Here is a 19,512-nt window from a genome sequence, read left to right as displayed (position 1 = left end):
GTAGGGTGCTGTTAGTTATTAGTTTTAGCTGTTCGTCTGTAAGGAGAAAAAGACTGATATTTGCCAAGTGACTTTGCAAGAGTAAAACAGTAACTGTACGTGTTATGGTTACCACTGCTTATTCGACAAATAACAATAACACAGGACCAGAGCTGGGCTACGCGTCGTCCCAGGCGAAAGACAAGTCAAAACCTTCTCCATAATGCTAAAATGTCAGCAATTATAAAACATTCAACAATTAGAAGAAGAAAAGAAAGAATGCATTTCTTTGCCAAGCGACTTTGCACGAGGAACATGTTTAATGATGGCCGTCACTCACTCGACAAACTCCAACATATCAACACGCTCAGATGATTCTATGTACACTATTATATGTGCCCTATTACATTACACTCGAAAAACAAAAATGAAACTCAACAGAAAATGAAATTTCTTGATCTTGCAGCCACACATTCGGCGCAAACTCCTTTGCAGTGATGACGCGTTATTTATTTGTTTGGCGTACCCCCTCTCTCTCTCTCTGTAAGTCTCAGCTGTCGACACACATTGAAGAAGAGCACAATGACACAAAGAGACACAACACCTTATTAGAAGACATAGTTATTTTAGAAGCGCTACACTTAAAATGGTGGTATGCGTTATTAAATTAAGTATTCAGTCCATCTATAAAAAAAAAAAGCCAATCGGTCCTTTAAATTACCCAGTGTGGCCATTGGGAAAGTTTAAAAGTTGAAAGTTCGTAGTGTAAGGTCAGTCCGTTCACATGTACTGTGAGTGGGGGCAAGTAAGCTTTGCTGAGCGTGGAAGCGTGTCGATCTGGCATGGTTAAGGCCCTTAATCTTACCTTCACGAATGGTTGGCAATTTGTTTAACATGACAGTTACATGAAATCTTTGCAAAAGTTGCTCATTCATCCATACTTTTCCACGTTATGCTCGACTTTAAGGTCGGTCCACACTACTCTGAGGGAATAAAAGGCACTGAAGCTACAACACTATCACATTAGTATCAGGTCTCGCTAATTAATTAATTTTAAACACATTTGACCCACAGAGACTGTTATTAGAGCTTTGTTTATCTACATCCTCGCTGTTAACGCTGTTATTGAGCCAAATTGACTTTGTATCGTGGAGTATCTCACAGCAATCAACTTGTTTTCCTGCCTTGACCTCCTTTCGGGTCAGCAATAGGCTTACCGAGAGGTCAGAGGTCGTTTGATGCCTTCGGATAAAGCATTGAATGGATGTATCTTGAACTATGAACTATGTTGAGCTATGGCGTTTTCTTGTGGTAGGCCGGTAGGGGAGTGGTGTGAACGGGCTGATTCAGCAATGAGACAAGAACAGCAGTGTCGTCTTCCTAATGTCGGACTCATCCCGCCACAAGGGACATTCTAATGACAACACCCTGGGGTGTCCAGGCACTCACATACATAATGTCACAGAGACACATCATTGCATACATGATATATATATATCTGCACACACACACACACCCCTTCACACATATTTTTGACAAGTTATTTTTTTTTTTTTACCACTAATGCAGTTGCCTGCCATACCACTACCTGTCGATTCGTATTGGAACTGTTTGAGGTCTCTCAGTGCGACCACCACTAGAACTCTTCTGTAATGATGGCAGTAAAGGTTGGTCCCTACTTGCCTCGTAAGCACTGCGCTCTGTCTATATTAACTTTCTCACATCCAGTACAAAGTCCCCTGTACAGTCTGTCAACAAAAGCCTTCAACAGCCCCGTTAGGTCTGACACTTCACACCATCAACTTGCTCGTTTTCGCGCATCCTGACAAGGTTCTTTAACACCTGGGGGGAGGTGAGGATGGGAGGTGGATGGTTGCAGCCAGGCCTCAACATCCGAGGTGCAGAGAGCAAACTCCGCGCCTCTTGGTGTCCTCACAATAAAGGTTTCCCGTGAGTCATCATCGCAAGTAGTTGCACTGGTGCAAGTGCAGGCTTTTCATTGAGTCACTTGTGGACCTGTCGACAAGACGCAGCGCCACCACACTGTGAGTTAAGGAGTAGCAGACTTGGGATATGGCGACAATGGTGGTGTGGTTGTGGTCGATGCTGCTGGTGTCCTACGCCGTGCAGGAGTCAAGGGGAAGTAGCGTCATTGGCTTCGGGGCATGTCCTCAACCTCCCGTTCAGCAAAATTTCGACGTCAATCAGGTGAGCTTGTTTATTTTGATACGATATGGAATTAGTATTATCGCAAATATGCTGAAAGTAATAATAGCAGGTCTCTCTTTCTCTGTTCAGAATCCACCTTCATCCCACCTCTCCCCATCAATCAGTGGAGCCTGTTCTGAACAAACCAAAAAAAAGTTGTTAACTCTCTTCTGTTCAAGTAGTGTCGGAACACAACGACAAATCACAATACCAATAGTGTCTGGATCACAGGGGTGGGCTGGGTGTGAGTGAAACTAAAACACGTTAGAACTACATGTTCTTTAATAATGAGATACACATATTTTTACATTCCAAACCAAACAGCACCCACAGCATGAGGACACTGATCCAAGCTGCACTTCCACAAAACGAATGAATAGCTTCACTCCTTTTCTTAGCCCCTATTCAGAAATTGTAGGTCACATACTTGGCGTGAGTCAAAAGGCAAGTGTATACTCTACTTACATCTGGGTTTGGCCTTCTTTTCAGACACCAGTCGCTCACCAAGCATGAAGCCATGCTTTGGGTTATTTATTCACAAACATTTCCCAAACACTAGTCACACACCCTATAATTAACCTACAGTTCAGAAGGTCCTTAATGCTGGTCCCTATTATGCATCAACAAAAGCAAAAAAGTCAACTGTAGTGAAACTGATTCCGCATCCTTTAATTACTGGGAACATGATCTTAGGCTTTCTGCTCTAATTTGTGCTAGTACACTATTCTAATTTATGTTGATACACTGCTCTAATCTGTTCCTCAGTACACCGGTGTGTGGTATGAGTACAAGCGGTTCCCGGTGCCGTACGAGTTCCTCGTGACATGCGCAGAAGCCAGATACGACGTGCTAAACGCTTCGGCAATTTCCGTGACCAACACGGGAATCCGTGACATCACCATGTATGTATAAACCTACATTTAATTTACATTCAATTTCTGTTCCTTAACATCTAGCAAATATTTTACTACAAGAAAAGGAATGAGAAAAAAATAATCAGACAGTTAAAGAATTTGTTCTATTATTTTCAATCTTTATGGGATTCAACAAAGAATGGGTCAAACATGGGAGTTACTTGTCTTGTTTCTTATCAGTGCAGGCACACTTTGTATCGCAATAAAACTCAAGCAAATGGTGTAGCGACCATTCCAGACCCGTCGGTGCCAGCCAAACTTGTGGTCACTTTGGTGGACAGCGTATGCCCCGGTGTAAGTATGATCCTCCTCCAGACACAGGGAACCATACAAGCTCCCTTCCAACATCAGAATTCAAAATACTTACATTCCACCCTCGCTTAACACCAGGGTACAGTCAAACCCTTGGAAATTAACTCAAAAAGCGATTAAGCAATAAAATTTCTTGAAGGTCTTACGAATGCTGAGAGAGCTATGGTTATTTAAATTATGCTTGAAATGTAGTGAATTCCTCTACTTATACATTAAATGGCTGTTAGACTCTTCTGGAACATTTGGGCTGTCTACGCACTGTTTGATGAGAATCTTGAGGTCGAAAAAGAAAATCAAGTTAATGAAAGGTTAAAGATGTTCAATTGAGTTTATTAAAATCGATGACACCATTATTGGAACTTGTTTATCAACTTTATATTTTGTGTGTAGGTATGCATGCATATATGTGTATTATTATTTTTTTATAATTCTCTGTTTTGTTTTCTTCCGCAGATTGCTAGGGGAAACTACTGGGTTTTGGATACGGACTACGCGACCTTCTCGCTTGTCTACTCTTGCTTCTCGATTATTCCAGACTTCCTGCACTACGGTACAGTTTACAAACTTACATTAAACAGTAATTATCGTACTTATAGAGATATAGAAAGATAAAGAAACAGACGGACAGAGAGACAGATGAATGGTCTACGCGGTCTACTACGCGTGTTTACTTTGTTTTGCTTTTTAATAGTTTTCTGTTTACTGCATTTATTTGCTGAATATTTATTTACCGTTCGTGATCGTTGTGCACAGATTCGGCATGGATCCTGACACGTGACCGAGGAGTTGCTCCTGGCAACATCGATGCTTTATACCGCCTGCTCACAAACACAACATCGATCCCGCAACTTCTTTACAAACCAAAACAACTGCGACGCCACTAACCTTGGAATCCTTTCCAATGTTCTTACTCGCTAAGGAGACCAGATACGGCCCCTAAAGGTCCAAACCTTCGTTTATTCCGGCCTCCCCTCGGGTATGAAGAAAATACCCATTTATATTCCTCACTGAACACCCATGTACTTTCCTTTCAGTGGCAGGCGAAGTCTGGCTGGTACTGTATAGTGTTACATGTTTATACAGGTGTATGGTAAAACAAGAATTACAATCTTCAAAAAGAGTTGTCTTCTGTAAACAGACTTCTTCATATTAATGCTAATAAAATTTTCTCCCTGACGTGTCACAGTTGTGTCTTTCTTTCTTCCTTCGTTGAGCACTCTTTAGAATTTTGTCCTTTGGGTAAGCGCAATAAAAAAATTTACAAAACACACACATATATATATATACAGAGAGAGAAAGAAACGCACGCGCGTGCGCACACACACACATGCACAAAAGTCACACACACGCATCAGGAGGCGTGCACTCTACCGAATAAAACTCTGTCTTACACCAACACATACACGCGCCTTCAGTACGAGTGAAATACTGATGGATGTCCGTGGATGCGACGAGAGACTGAGATGTAAACATACGTATGTTTACACAAACTTTCTAGAAACGGAAAGTATCGCAATAATACTAACATTTATTATCATGCTCTAACTAGAATTTAGTTCTATGACACCTAATATCTGCCGAGATATTTCGAGCCAACAATTTCGAACTCATCGACGATGACATTTCCTGATGCCTTTGTCGTCTGAAAAGGCTGCTGTCCTCCAACGTATAAATCCATCATTCCTGCAATATTAATAAGTACAGCGAAATTAGTGATGAAGGTGTAGTCAATGTTGATAAGACAAAGTGATGTTAAGCAACAGTTAATATTGTTAATACTAGTTTTACTTTTCTTTCATAACCTTGCTAATTTTTCAGTCCAAGATTTCTGACTCATAGTTCAGATGTGAACTCCATGAAAGAGCGATGTCATCAGGTGGAGGCAGGACAAACCGACTCGTGTGTTCAGCAGGCTGTCTACTATACACCAAAGAAGATAAACAGAGAACATGACTCGCATTCCAGTGACAGATAAGACAACAATTTTCAGATTAACAAAGGTCAAAAGAAATTGAAGCTGATTGTGGTATGCCCCTGTCAACAAGATGGAGGAGCACCACATTCCAGACACAGTGACAGACACCTCAAAGTCCAGAAATAAGAGCAGCTCAGCAGAGACAAAAAGAGAGGTAACCCACGTCAGCTGGTTCGACAAAGGGACATCACTTTCCGCTAATACCGATAATTTTGTTTTTTTTATCACTGGCAGTGTAGTAAGCATTGATAAACCAGAGAGGGGTCATAGCAGTGATGAGGCATTGTGGTGTCAATACTGATGATGATAGAAGACATTCGCGGCTAACTCCAGGCCCCAAGTCTGTTAAGCATTCAAAAGCCTGAGTCCCGTGCTACTTTCTCGGGGTCTGTGGAAAGTAGACAAACAAACCTCGGAAACAGTAGCTACCCCCACTCAGAGAGCCCCAGGTTTTGGGAGAAACATTCAAGTTGTATCACCCTGTGAGATGCGCCAGCCATCATCGTGCCACAGCGCCATGTCTCGGGCGGCCACCTGGAACTTGACCACGAGGCTCTGTTGTCCAGCTTTCATGGAGATTCTGTCAAACCACACCAGCTGCCTTATGGGTGCTATGTCCTCGAAATTTCTCCATCCGATGTACACTTGAACAACCTGCACATCCGGTGAATCTCAAGAAAAAAATATCAATTCTATTCTATCAAAATCTTTAGAAATCACAAACTTCAATTATTCGTTCTGCAGTTAATGTGAAAAAATCCTTTTAAAAAAATGTATCGCTTTAAAGCCACAATTTATTTTTTAAATTTTTTTTTTTTTGATAATAAACGGTACGTATTTGAAGTAATGTATATGCTTCCTGGGTATTTGGTGAGTATTAAATGCATGAAGAACTTTATAATAGAATCGGAAGATCGCCTTCCTCGGGTTGGAAGCGAGCTCAATGGGCCATGGAAAACACAAAAAACAAACAAACAGACAAAAACAAAAACAAAAAAACAAAACAAATTAAACAGGCAGTTGACCATACGACAAAAGAAAGCAACATAAGAGCAAGTTTCTCTCGGACAGAACTGACTTCCGGATACCCACCTCGTCCGCGTCGTAGCCGCCGACATTATCGATGTAAACTTGTCCCAGGAGAGGTTGTCCGGCATGTACAAACGTTGTGTGCATCACAGCCTTGTAGTGGAAGGAGCTGTAGGACAGCCCGTACCCGAAAGGGTACAAAACCTCACCATGGGAGTAACGGTAGGTCCTCCCATCCATGGAGTAGTTCACCATCTCCGGTATCTTTAAACACAATCAACTGTCTGTCAGTTTTATTGAAAGGGGTTCAATAATTTATTTATTAGCCAAGAACCGCTGTGTCTATCAAGCAAAGCATTCTGTAGACAAGGGCAAGACCACAGTGGTCTTTCCTTGAGTTTGTATATTCATAAAGTGTTTTAGAGTTCTTGGCCTTAGCCATATCTTTACCAAGGAACTCTGTCCCTGACACACAATTATTTGTTTCTGCAAGTAGAAGCAGTCCGTGGCACAGAATGATCTCGACTTTACCTGAGAGGCCAGTAAAGGCCAGGTGAAGGGCAGTCTCCCAGCAGGCACCGCGCCCGGGACGTCGTTGAGGAGCACGTGCAGAATGGCGTCACCAGCCGCCTGCGCGGGGAAGAAGCACTCCAAGATGGCGGAGACCCGAGGACTGCGGTCAGCTAGCGTGATGTTGAGAGGTCCGGCGTTGATGAGCAGGAGAATGATGGGGGCTGATGGCGGGGCTGGGGGGAAAGGACAAGCAAGAGAGTTAACCTTTGCCCTCTTCTGTACAGTTGTGGTGTGTGTTGTGTCCATCTCTCACCTCTCTTCGCTCCTTCCAACCTGTGCTCTCTATTCATCTCATGCTCAGTCTGTCTGCAGATGGCGCACGTTTCATGCATGCACGCGTACCACGCTCACTCACACACAAAATGCGAGAAGCCAAAGAAAGTAAAATCTAGAGAAATGTCAAAGACTGAGAGCAGGAAAATAATAAAATGGCACTAAAATATAGTTCATTGTCAGAGCCTGTGGGCCTTTGTCAGCATCCCAATTTGACTTTCTTTTCTTTATTTATTCTCCATCTGTCTTCGTTCACAATACCGTTAGCGATGACATCAGAAAGAAGATCGCCCTGAAGACCCGGCAGCTCAATGTTAGGGCGATCGTTACCCTCGGATTCAATACTTGGACCTGTAAAACCCAAAACGGAAGCAGCACTTCTTGATGTTTTTTGCATAGAAAGAAATTATAGTTAACAGTTGCTTATCAAAGTTATGGTTTGGAAAAAAGAGCTATTTATTATCACACACTTTGTGTGCTGAAAGTTGAATATGAATCATTTCATCCATATTCAATTAAAGAAAGAAAATAATTCACAATACAGAGAAATGAAAACATCAAAAGCTTAAACAAACAAAGCAGAGATCTCTGAGGGACACCCTTCGAAACATTGAAGTAAAGCATTACTATATTATATACTATTTACAAGAGTACACCTTCACACTTTAATGTTCTTGGTTATATGACCTACAGAAAATTCCGAGAGCTAAGGAAAAAATTTTTTACCCTCTTTATTATTTCAAATAAAATGTTCTAAAATTTCTTTTTTACTTATTTTATTTTTTACCTGTTCCCAAGACAACGAAGACCATCTCAGCACCTGGAGACAGCGTTCAGCACGCTTGCCTTGTCGTAACCTGCACACCTGGTGCTGTCACAACCCGGGGCGAACTGCACTGAGGTGGCCAGTGGCCGCAGTCCATCCAGGGGGGTGGTCACGAATTGAGGATCAGGAACTGGATTGTAGTCTCCAAACTGCTCTGTCACATTGTCTGCCATCGGGCCCACAACCTTGGAGACAACAAAGACCTTTACTGACTCAACAACATTTGCAGTTACATTTTTTCCTTAATGGAAATCTCGAAGAATAAATTTATTTTTGACTTCAATTACCGTCAAATTTCCATAACTTTTAAAATAAATGCTTTTTATTTTGTATTAATATCACCAGTTAATTGTTAATACACATTGATTGTAACAACAAAACAATCTGTACAACAACTCATGTCCAGCAAAGCCAGCAATAACGGAATCAGAGTATTGCAATATTGTAATCATTAATTATCTATTTTTCATGCTTACTGCAATAATTCCTAGTTTTGGAGAGGATATGGGCAGGACTCCGTCATTCTTCAGAAGGACGAACGATTTCATAGCAGCCTCCACAGCCAGAGCTCTGTGGGCAGACGTCTCCACGTCTTGTGAGGTCAGGTTAGCGTAGGGGTTCATTTCCGGTGGGTCGAACTCTCCCAGCCTCATTCTGGTGTAGAAGAGTGGAGCTACTCTTTCTCTGACTGTATCCTCGCTTAGTTTACCCTGGTTGACAGCGTCAACTAAAAAAAAATAATAATCATCATTATAAGAATCATCAGCATCATCACTACTCACTAGCTCACTGAATTTTAAAAATCAGCGTTTTATTACCTACTGAAAACATGAAAGCCATCGTTGCAGCGGTAAACAAAAGTAAGAGACTTTCAACAAGCGTATTCAGTGTTTAGTTAGCCATTGAACAAAACAAAGTTCTAAAGACCTCGTCTTCTCCCAAAACCTAGAGAGCTCACCCAGAGAATAGAAGACAGGTTCGCTGAACTGATGGCCAGGAAGCTCCAAGTTGACGCCAGACTTGACGGAAACAGCGACCGTGTCGACGGTGTTGTTGAGGAACTTGTGGGCTGTGATGATCTGCTCGATGGCCCCTTCGTCGCTGACTACGTAGCCCGTGAAGTTCCACTCGTCCCTCAGAATCGCAGTCAACAGTTCAGGGTTGGCGCAGGCCGGGATGCCGTTGATCCTAACCGATGCACATTTGTTTGGTATAAGTTGACGATGTTTGTTTGATGTCAATAAATGTTTGTGTGGGATCATTTGATCCATGTTTGTTTGACCTTGTTTGTTTGTTTTGGGGTCCAGTTGACTTTACTTGTTCGGAGTCAATTTCTTTACTTGATGCCATTTGCCAAGTTTAGTGTAAGTTTTAAAAAAAAAATACATTACTTATATTTTTATCTAATGCTTGAAGAAAGAAGGAAGGAATCACGAGAAGGATAAAGCTAAGATAAAGGAAACATTCGCACATTTCACACACACACAAAATGTTTAAGGTATAAATAAACACAATCTAAAAAGGTCGTACAAGTCAATTCAGATGACTTTTTCTTGGATGTGACGACGGCCTAACCTGCTGTGAAAGGGGAATTACCTGTTGTTGCTGAAAATTACCTGTTGTAGCTGGAAATTACCTATTGTAGCTGGAAATTACCTGTTGTAGCTGCACATGACGCTGAAGGTGCCGGCCTCAACACAGACGCGGAAGGCAGGTAGAAAGGTCATGCGCCAGTCTCGGTCTGACACCTGAATAAAGACATTTTCCCGCGGAATCGAAGTCATTCTCGAAAGACAAACAACGTGTCATTAATCATAAAAGAGTCTAACTATAAGACAACAAGAGAATTGCTGAGGTCAACTTTATCTCAAAGTCTGCTTACTATGGCATTGAAGCTGGCCCTACTGACTGGAATGTTCTCTGGGCCGCCATGGACATCGAAGTGCTTGCATCCGCCACTCGCTCGGACGTAACGCTCGTTGTCGCCCTGCAGACCCCGGATGTAGTTGGCCGCGAACACTCCGCTCAGGTACGGGTCCTCACCATACGTCTCCTGCAAACATTTTAGGATGAATGGCAATTACAGCTTACACTTTATGTAATAATGTCAGGTACCAGCCCAACATGTCACCAAGGTAGAAACAAAGATTCTGTATCAGTCTCCCGTGGAACTCGCAGATTACATGCGTGTCTTTTTAATTTATTAATGTTTTAGTAACAGCTTATTGTAATAATTATTATATATTATGTTCATAATAATTTATCAAAACTTTATTATGATATATTTATTAATTTTTAAAATAATAGTTTATCGATTAGGTTATTATTGTTCAGATAAAAATCTACAAGAAAGTTCAAAGATATAAAAGTGTCAAACGATTTATCACTTGAAGACCTCAAAGTTGTTCAACTGTAGGTTTATCGTTTTATTTACATAGTCTTGTGTAGTTTTATTTATTTATTGCTTTAAACTAAAGGACGACATGCCAGACCTGATTGCGCCCCCATCTCGGGTCCCGCATGATGTTGATCACGGGAGAGAAGCAGCTCGCCCCAGTGTGTGCAGAGTAGTTTCCCTGCTTGACGAAGTCGTTGTGTTTCCCGCGCACTTCTACTGACGCAGCTTCCGCCACTCGGAAGATGAGGTCAGTGCTGCAAAGAAGGTCGAGGAATGTGCAACACGATGGGAGCAAGCTGGTACATAGCAATCGTTAAAACGAACTCTATTTTCATGAATAAATACACATTCCTGACACTGACATCTGTAAGGTCCAGTGTACATCCACAGCATGGTTGTGTGTTCATGTGCACATCAGGTCTTGGAGGCGGTGAACATTAAAAAGGACATCCACAAAGAGAAAGAAAAGCAGAAAGGCAGTGAAGTTGGGTAAGAATGGTGGGAGCGAAAAATTTCATTTCGGCATTTCAAGGATTATTGTTGGCATAAAATTTGTACTCCAAGACTTCTGACAACATGACCTGTAAGCCACTTTGGTGTTAGATTACGAGGTGTAAACAGGTATAGCTGTTAGCTGATCTCTTTTGTGCAGACTTTCATTGTTCTTTATCTTTGTTAGGTACTCAATAAATTTTGTCTAGCGTTCTCTTGCATCGTCTACATTATCTATTTATGCAGAAATCAGTTTAAGGGTCGTCGGTAGAACATACTAATAGTTTTGTAATCACTTCAAAAAAAATTCTCAGTCTGAAGGACTGTGAGAAAAAAAAACAGATGAACTGCTCCCTGATACCAAGAGGACCTAACTTCTGCTTGAAAGAAAAACATGTAAATAAAACATGTAGCAACTGAACCTGAAAGATGCGGCCAGTCCGATGCTCTGGGGAAATGCTGTTGCAAAACCTGGAGCTTTGGCATCTCCCCTCAGACATTCTGTGTCCCAGTTGTACGGCTGGATGCCAAGTCGAGGTATAGCGGGGACTGGACCAACTGAAGGTTACATATATAAGGTATCATAAGAATATATATATATAAACACATGCATTCTCACTCTCGTAGCTCACGTGACAAGCTTTAGCCCCGGTTTCGCAGTGGTGATGCGGCCTCTGGCACTGGTTATTTCACTCTGGACATGTAATAGCTCACCTGGTTTGCTTATCTGGATCGAACAAAGATCAACTACACATGTTCCTTACCCGAAGTTTACTAAGTACAATGTTTAGGTCAAGGTTCTGACCTTATCAGTTTTAGGACAACAGTTATCTAAGGCCGAGCAGTGTGGCACCGTTTGTTGTTTAAATGTCAAGTGAAAATTCCTGCACCACTTCTGTCTATTTTATTTTCAAACAACGATAAAGTATTTATTTGAGTTACGATAGATAAATGAAAGATAGACAGACACTCACAGACACTGCCGCCGTACGCCATCTGGTCTCGAATCTCCTCCACAGTCAGACGCTGGACGAGGTCTGCCACCCGCTCATTCCAGGGTAGGGACACGTTGCGAAACGGATAGTCTGAAATGTTGGTGCTTTCCTGTCCTTCAACAAGATTTCTGAAGCCAAACAACAAGAGGACAAGATGTAGGCAATAGTGAGATCTGTTCAACATCTTCCTCGATGTCCGACCGTGACAGAGCAACTTTCTGATGCCAGCCGGGTGAGCACACAGTACAGCTGTGCCTATATCAGCAGAAAATAGTTTACTTATACTTCTGAGCATGAGATAAAACTGTAAATGGTACACCAGATGTCAAGGTCTGACCGGTCACCTGACAGTCAAAATGCGGGTTTTTCGCCCACACCCACGAACATGAAGGCATGATGCACGTGAGGTACTGCTATGTGTGTACACATCAACGATTTATTGTTGTATAAAGATATGTCTTGCTTTTGGTGTGTATTAGCTAAAACCCATTGCAAGTGTTTAGAATTAGTATTGTTTGTGTTTCTATTTTATTTCTTTCTATTTATTCTTCCTCCGTGTATACTCAATGCAGAAACTTGATAAGCGGGCTAGTTTACAAAGTCAGATATGTCCCTTTATTTGTATGTATTTAAAAAAAATGGGCGTTTGCAATTTTTTTGTTTATTTTCTTATTTATATTTTAAATAGTTTAGCTATTTATATTTTAAATAGTTTATTATACTTATTTATATTTATATTTTAAATACTTTGAACCATAGAGCCTGTTAGTTTGTATCTGTCCTTGAGGGATGTAATAATAATAATAATCATAATCATCATCATAACAATCATAATCATAATAAATGTAAAATTTGTAAAGCTCATACTCACACTCCTAAGGACCATGCTCTCGGCGAGCGACACGCCCACAGAATTTCCATGTTTGTTTGTCTCATGGTAAAGGACAGCAGCTGCTGTTTGCAAAAATTATTTCACACGCCTTGCCACAAAGAGTGGTTGGGAAGAAGTGAAAAATGAAAAAAAGGAATAAAAGTTCAGATCTTTGAGATAAAAAGAAAAATAGAGGCTTCCGCACGCTTAAGCGGATTTTGCAATCACGAAACTGGAATATCTGTCCTTTTTGGCAACATCAATTTGTGTGTTGGAAAATAAGTGTGGATCATCGTTTTTAAAAATAAGGAAACACCTCAGATAGACACCTGTTGATTCCACTAAATGTGCGCACTGAAGTGAGACTGGCTTGGAAGAAGGCATCCTCCCCCTCTGGACCCTCCATGCACGCAAGCCGACCATCAATGAATATTCATCAGCACTTCATTGGCTGATCCCACTCGAGTTTTAAATGTAAAAGTCGCGTTTTGTGAATATTTTAAAGAAGGAAAAAAGTGCTTTAAAGTTTAATTGCGACAGAGAAATGTCTTGGTGTTGAGTGCCTCTAATAGCCCATGGTCATCAAACTCGTTATGTTGTTGGTGGTGTTGTCAGCGCTGGCGTGTTTGTGTGCTTGCTTGCATGTAAAACATATCCTGGTTAAGCACCTGTGAGTGCGACCTGTAATGTTCAAAACTCTCGTGAGCAAAAATTGTTTTTCTTTTTCAGACTTCGGGAAAGAAATCTGTAATTGATTTCAATATCTTCATTTGACAATAGTTTTACACTCAGGGTTAGCATTTACCCCCAACGACGGCAATGTGAATACGATTGAAATGTGATGTTCATTCTAAACTAGATGTACTGCAGTCTCGTGAAATCACTCATCCGGTACATTATCACAAACCTCAAAACCACTTTAGGAGAAGTGCCTTCGCGAAACTGCTGCAAGAAGAATAATTTTAAAAATCGAAAACTTCTCTTCCTAACGCGTTTGTCATCTTTAAATACAAATATATAATCTACTCTCTCGCAAATAATGCATATTATCCGTAACTAAACATATTATTACGGAATAATAAATAAACAAGTTCTCCCATAACAATTGTTGTTTTTTTTTAAATAACCAATATTTATTTGCCGGCACTGCTAGTAGGGATGTAAAAAGAGTTCTCAAAGCTAAATAAGGACAGTGACAAATGCTGCAATGGTCTTGGAAATAAAAGGAACAAATCCGTCGGCTTGAGGACGAGCAGATAAGTACGAACACTTGTTTTCTTGAATGCTCCTGCGAAAAAAAGTTTTAAAGTTTTAAATGTGATGGGAAAGCTTCTGAAGTTTGCGAAATGTCTGAAATGCATTTTTTCGTTGTTACTTTTTTTTTTTTTTCAAAAAGGAAAATGCTGTTCTTGCCTGTCTGGTAAAAACCGTAATTAGCCAATGGCGTTATCGCAGGCTCCGCTGTCACGTGGGTGTGTATCCCCGCTGACTCAGCTGTTGAGCACGCCCACCGTGCAGAACCAGTCAAATAGTCGCCGCCATCAGGTGGACAGCCACACTGTGCATCGGGACCTGGCCTGCAGAACGCTTTGTAAGTAACTTATTTCCTCCACTTCAATTTTCCCAAGTGTCTTGCTTTTGTTCCTGTATTTTGTTAGAGATTCGATATTTTATTACTAGTTTTCACAGCCCACATTTTCAATAATGATTTAAGAAATGTTGGTCGCAAACACTTAGCCTTTTGTGCAGTGCTTTTAAATAATGAGCAGGAGAGTCTTTCTAACATTTATACAATTTTTGTTTTTCGTGGTTGTTTTGTTTTGCTTTGTTCTACTTGTTTACCGTTTGAATCAGTCATCAATAATTTCGATTAATAAAATATGAATATTACACACATTATGCTAGTTAAGAGTAAAACAATTAAACAGTAAAGAGTAAAGCCTAAAGCATTGTAAAATTAATAAAATCCTGCGTTGTTAAACAATAAAACTATAGTTTCATCAAAATATCGGGATTTTATTTACTTGAGTTTAACTTAATGTTTTTGGTCCTTCATGGGTCAGAAAACTACATTTCGAAGTAAGCAAAGCTTAACACGACTGCTTTCGCTGTTGTTTTTCTCAGTGTCTTTGGAAAGACATCAAAGGAAAACGATGATGTATCTGCGATACTCAGCCCTCCTCGCCATGATGTGCATCACCATGACGACCTCAACATTCATGCGAGCTGTGCGATTCGAGCCTCCAGTTAGTAACAATGTTTTTCAATTTGGAAGAAATTGCTAATTTTCAAGAGTCCAACAGAATTATACTGACTGCTAGTACGTGTGCATGTGTCCAGGCGTGTGCATGCGTGTGAGTGCACTTGTTCTTATATATTACTATACATATAACTCCTTTTAAAATTTAAAATAATAAATAAGATGTTAATTTTTTTTTAATCCAACAATCATTTCAAGGGAGTTAATTTAAAAGATTGAAGTAATTTTAATAATTTATAAAAGTTTAACAGACTAGATACATAAAAGTAAGGAGAATACAAATAAAATTGGAAGTTTTGCTGCAGTCTGTAAAGCACACAGGCAACTCCTTTTGTGTTCGAACCCCTTTGGCCAAAACAAGCTGTCTTCAAGAGAAAACTATTTGAAAAGTTCAGTGGTGATTAGTGTATACTAGAAAACTTGTGTCACATTCAGACTCTCTTGAAAGAAAGTATAAAAAGAAATAGAGGGAAAGAATGAGACCGACAGAAAAAAAAGAAATTTGTATTGTCAGTATAAAATGATGAAGAAGTAATTACTCAAACCAGACGCTTAAAAAATGTACACCATCGCATTTACTTAATCAAGTTTGCATTTCACGAGCATTTGTGATTTTTTTCTGTTCTTAAAAGGTTTTCAGACAGTTTATAAATGGATTAGCTCGTTCAGTTTCTACTTTTGTAGGAATACAATTCTCTGGGTTTTTCTTCTTTTTGTCCGTTCAATCTTGCAAGCGCTGAACAAACTTTTTGGCATTTTACAGGACAACGGTTAAACGAAGATGAAAGAAGAAGATTAAAGAAGTAATTCATCTTAGCATCTTTACAGCATTGCCTGTCTCAGTCTGTTACTGTAAGCTTTTCTACAAGTTAGGTAAACGATAGATGGGGTTGAACGTGGAGAACAGACCTATTTATTTCCAATATTCGTACCTAGTTTATCTCCTAGCCTTACCCCTTAAAGCCCGTTTCGGAAAAACATAAAGGTTTGCAAAACCAAACATTTACACAAATTAAGGAGAAAAAGTGGCAAAAGAAGTGAATGCTTCAATAAAAACTATCATTGTAAAGTAGAAATAAAAAGAATATACCTTTTTACAAAGTAAGAACTGAGCAAGTCTGACTGTTGACCATTGTCGTATCAACGCAAGTCCAGAGTTAAAGACAAACTTGTTACGAAAAAGATTCGATGTACTCCTGTCCAGATATGAGTTCAGTTAGTTGTGTTGGTTCTGTTACCGTGTCGTTGCAATACCTTCCTCAACGTGCTCTCGTGTAAAATATTTTTTCCCTTAATGAAGACTTTGCTTCTCCAGTTTGATGTTATTGGATGTCCACAGGTCTGCATCAACTACATGAGGAGTTGCGTGCCTGGAATGGACACCTGTTGTAGTGGCATGTCTTGCCTCAACCTGGCCAGAGGCTTCTGTCTCCATGCTTTTGAGACCTGCGTCTGCCAGTATCCCTACGAGGTCGACCTGGGCTGAGCATCTCGACCACAGGCAGCTTCACAAAGCTACAGTGATGTAGATATCCGTAAAGCCAAGCTAAGCCATCTGCACAGAAAAGGTTTTGTGCTACTATATCTCGAAGACTTTCTTTGTTTTGGTTTTTGATTTTTATTTTTTTGTATTGTAAAACTCTTGGAGCCGTGGTCCCTTCTGCGTTGTTCGTGTCTTCAGAAAAATGGTTGGTAGCGGTACTCACATGCTGTGTTAATAAACTGTCTGGTTGTTGACAAATAAGTGGGTCTTTTATTTACCAACATGCATGTCTTAGTGTACATGTGTAAGTGTATGCGTATAAGAAGTGCGTGCACGTGATTGGATGCGCGTGGGCACATGTATGTGAGTGTAGATGTAAACGTCAGTGTGTATATGTGTGTGTGTGTGTGTGTGTTGGGGGGGTTCATGTACATGTGTGTTTATCTTAATCACAGTATGGCGACGCCCGCGGACACAACAGTACTTTGCTTCATTTTCATACTTGTGTATGCGTAGGTATATGAGAATGTGTGTGAGAGAGAGAGAGAGAGAAAGAGAGACACAATAACGCTTCTATCGAAATGGAGTTTCGGGTTAGACGGACAGACTTTTGTACAGACAAAATAAAAGACTTTTACACTAGGAGTTTTTCGGTTCTCTGAATTAAATAACCCTCTCCCTTAACAAAACACAAAGATAATTATTTGTCGCTTCGAATTTCTCTTTAATCAGCAAGCATTCGAGAAGCTGGTTGAAAGAAAACTTAACTCACAACACATCTCATAAACTGTGTAGGTGAGATCATGTGGCATTTCCAACAAAAAATTAGAATCAAATACCACATGTGATTGCCAAAAAAAAAAACAAAACAAAACAAAAAAACAAAGAAACTTTAGTGTAATATCCATAACAATTTTGCCCTATCAAAACAAATTTCAAACAAAAGTATCACACCTAACCTGAACAAACTAAAGATCTAGTGCGGTACAGTAATGACTGTTAAAAAGCAAGATACTTTTTTTCCAAAATATGCGCAAATGACCCTCATCTGTTCTTAAATACACGCCGAAAACATTACTATGAGCAAATTGAGTTAAGACATCACGTGACATTTGTACACAAGTATGCTAATTATCTTATGGTCTCAGCTCTCCCAATCAATGGAGGGGCACGTGTTCATGTACAGTCGTGATGTCTGTGTTGCTGAGCTCTTTCTGTCAACGACTCACATCTGGGAAAACACCATCTTGCTTCAAATTTTACTCGTTAGAAAAAAAAACAACAAACGCTGCACCCGACTATTCTTAAGGAAGGTCCAGGCACCCACAGCCCAGGGATGGTGCACTGCTGTAACCAGGGCTTCTGCTAAGGCTAAATTCTTTGGGGTCCCAGGGACCCCTTCTTCAGATTTTTAAGGGGTTCCTGTTCTTCGCCCAAATTTGAAGGGGACCCCATTGACGAAAATTGAAGGGGTCCACCGAACTTTTAATGCGTACTGTACGCAATATTTTGCGTAAGCAGAAGCCCTGTGTAACCATTGTAGTGTCTTAATTTGTAACTGTGCGTAAATGAATATATACATACGGGAGGCAACACTGGAATCTTAAGGACTTGTTCCTTCATCGATTACCTCCCTTACAAGGCTCAACGTGGAAGTGCTGAGGCCAGTCCTGCACAGCAACAGCGGGCTTTGAGTGGAAGCACTGACAAGTGAAAAATACGGGAAAGAGAAAGAAGAAAATGGGACTGAAGGAGATACAGCGAGTTTGTTTTGAGAAATGTTTTTCGTTTAGTATGTGTGCGCAAGCGAGTGAGCTCCTGTTTCTTATAGAACCGAAAATTTCTTTTCAGCAATGTGTCTTTTAAAGAACATTACATTGTTTATATAATAAACTCCCATAACAGAAATTTTACATCATTGCTGAGGCAAAATATTGAGATACTCAACGAAGGAAACAAAAATGACCAAAGACGAAATTCGCTTCATAGCTTCGTAACTATGTTAGTCTAATTTAATGGGTGACATTTACTACAGGAGATGAATGAAGATAAATTAGTGACAAAATGTCAAAATGGCTACCAGTTTGCTCTGATGCCCAGTCCGTAGGTTTCAATAGCTTCCACCTCCATTTCAAACAAAACTTTCATGTTTTCATGAATAACTTTCTTGCATAATACTCTGAAAATAAAGGAAAGGTTATTAGAAAAAGTTTACTTGATTATGGTAAATAATAACTTGTCTTTCTAAAATTTAAAAAAATCATGATATGGCAAATATTTGTAATCTCAGATGCGATGACTGACATAACCAGCCAATTCCGTGTCTATAATTAATGAGTATATACATGTAAAAACATTTATTCAACCAAGTATTTATTCATAGACGCTCGTACACGCACAACCATACACACAAACACATGTGCGTTCTGGTGCTTACACACACGAAGTAGATGGAGACAGAAAGAATAAGAGGGTGGATGTTGCGCCAGCACACGATGACAAATCACGAGCTAGAGGTCTCCAGTCTCGTTCACCTTGAACACAAATGTAGGTCGTAACGGTTTCTGTGTGTTTATGACTGTTCTTGCTTCCTTTACTATGAAGTACATACTTACAAAGGCACCAACGCATGCACACACACACACCTATGTTATCTCTTCTTGCTTTGAGCTTGCATGTTTGTTTGCTCCAGGGGCGTATAACATTTTTTTTTCCTCCAAGGGCCATTTTAATATTTATAACATCATTGACGGGCCGCACAAAATTGTTTACTTAGAATCGGCTTGCTCTACAGTCTACTTGGTCAAGCTAGTGTTATAACACTTGAAATGTTTACAATCCCAGCCTGCCTGGCATTGCTCACCTTTGAGTCATCATCAAACCATTTTTTGTGACAAAGAAAATATAGCAGTTAAAAAAAGGTA

At 40.2% G+C, this 19,512-nt stretch overlaps 1 protein-coding gene, 1 long non-coding RNA gene and 1 pseudogene across 2 annotated transcripts; 2 read left to right on the top strand and 1 right to left on the bottom strand.

Annotated features, from left to right (window-relative positions):
- The first annotated feature begins 1,835 nt into the window (after positions 1-1,835).
- On the top strand, positions 1,836-4,596 carry LOC112566967 (apolipoprotein D-like). Its single transcript, XM_025243398.1, has 6 exons — positions 1,836-2,187; positions 2,953-3,089; positions 3,282-3,295; positions 3,340-3,395; positions 3,867-3,963; positions 4,167-4,596. Exons 1-6 carry the CDS (start codon positions 2,053-2,055, stop codon positions 4,295-4,297), a joined length of 570 nt encoding a protein of 189 aa, XP_025099183.1. The 5' UTR covers positions 1,836-2,052; the 3' UTR covers positions 4,298-4,596.
- Positions 4,597-4,921: 325 nt separating this feature from the next.
- Positions 4,922-12,243, bottom strand: LOC112567256 (annotated as a pseudogene).
- A 2,069-nt stretch (positions 12,244-14,312) lies between these two features.
- Positions 14,313-16,912, top strand: LOC112567114. The gene is made up of 3 exons (XR_003099749.1): positions 14,313-14,436; positions 14,970-15,091; positions 16,445-16,912. It is a non-coding gene; the product is annotated as an uncharacterized LOC112567114 (long non-coding RNA).
- Positions 16,913-19,512: the final 2,600 nt, after the last annotated feature.

This window comes from Pomacea canaliculata, linkage group LG6, assembly GCF_003073045.1.
Source record: "Pomacea canaliculata isolate SZHN2017 linkage group LG6, ASM307304v1, whole genome shotgun sequence".
NCBI lineage: Eukaryota > Metazoa > Mollusca > Gastropoda > Architaenioglossa > Ampullariidae > Pomacea > Pomacea canaliculata.
The sequence above is the reverse complement of the archived record's forward strand: the minus strand, read 5'-3'. Positions and strand labels throughout refer to the sequence as shown.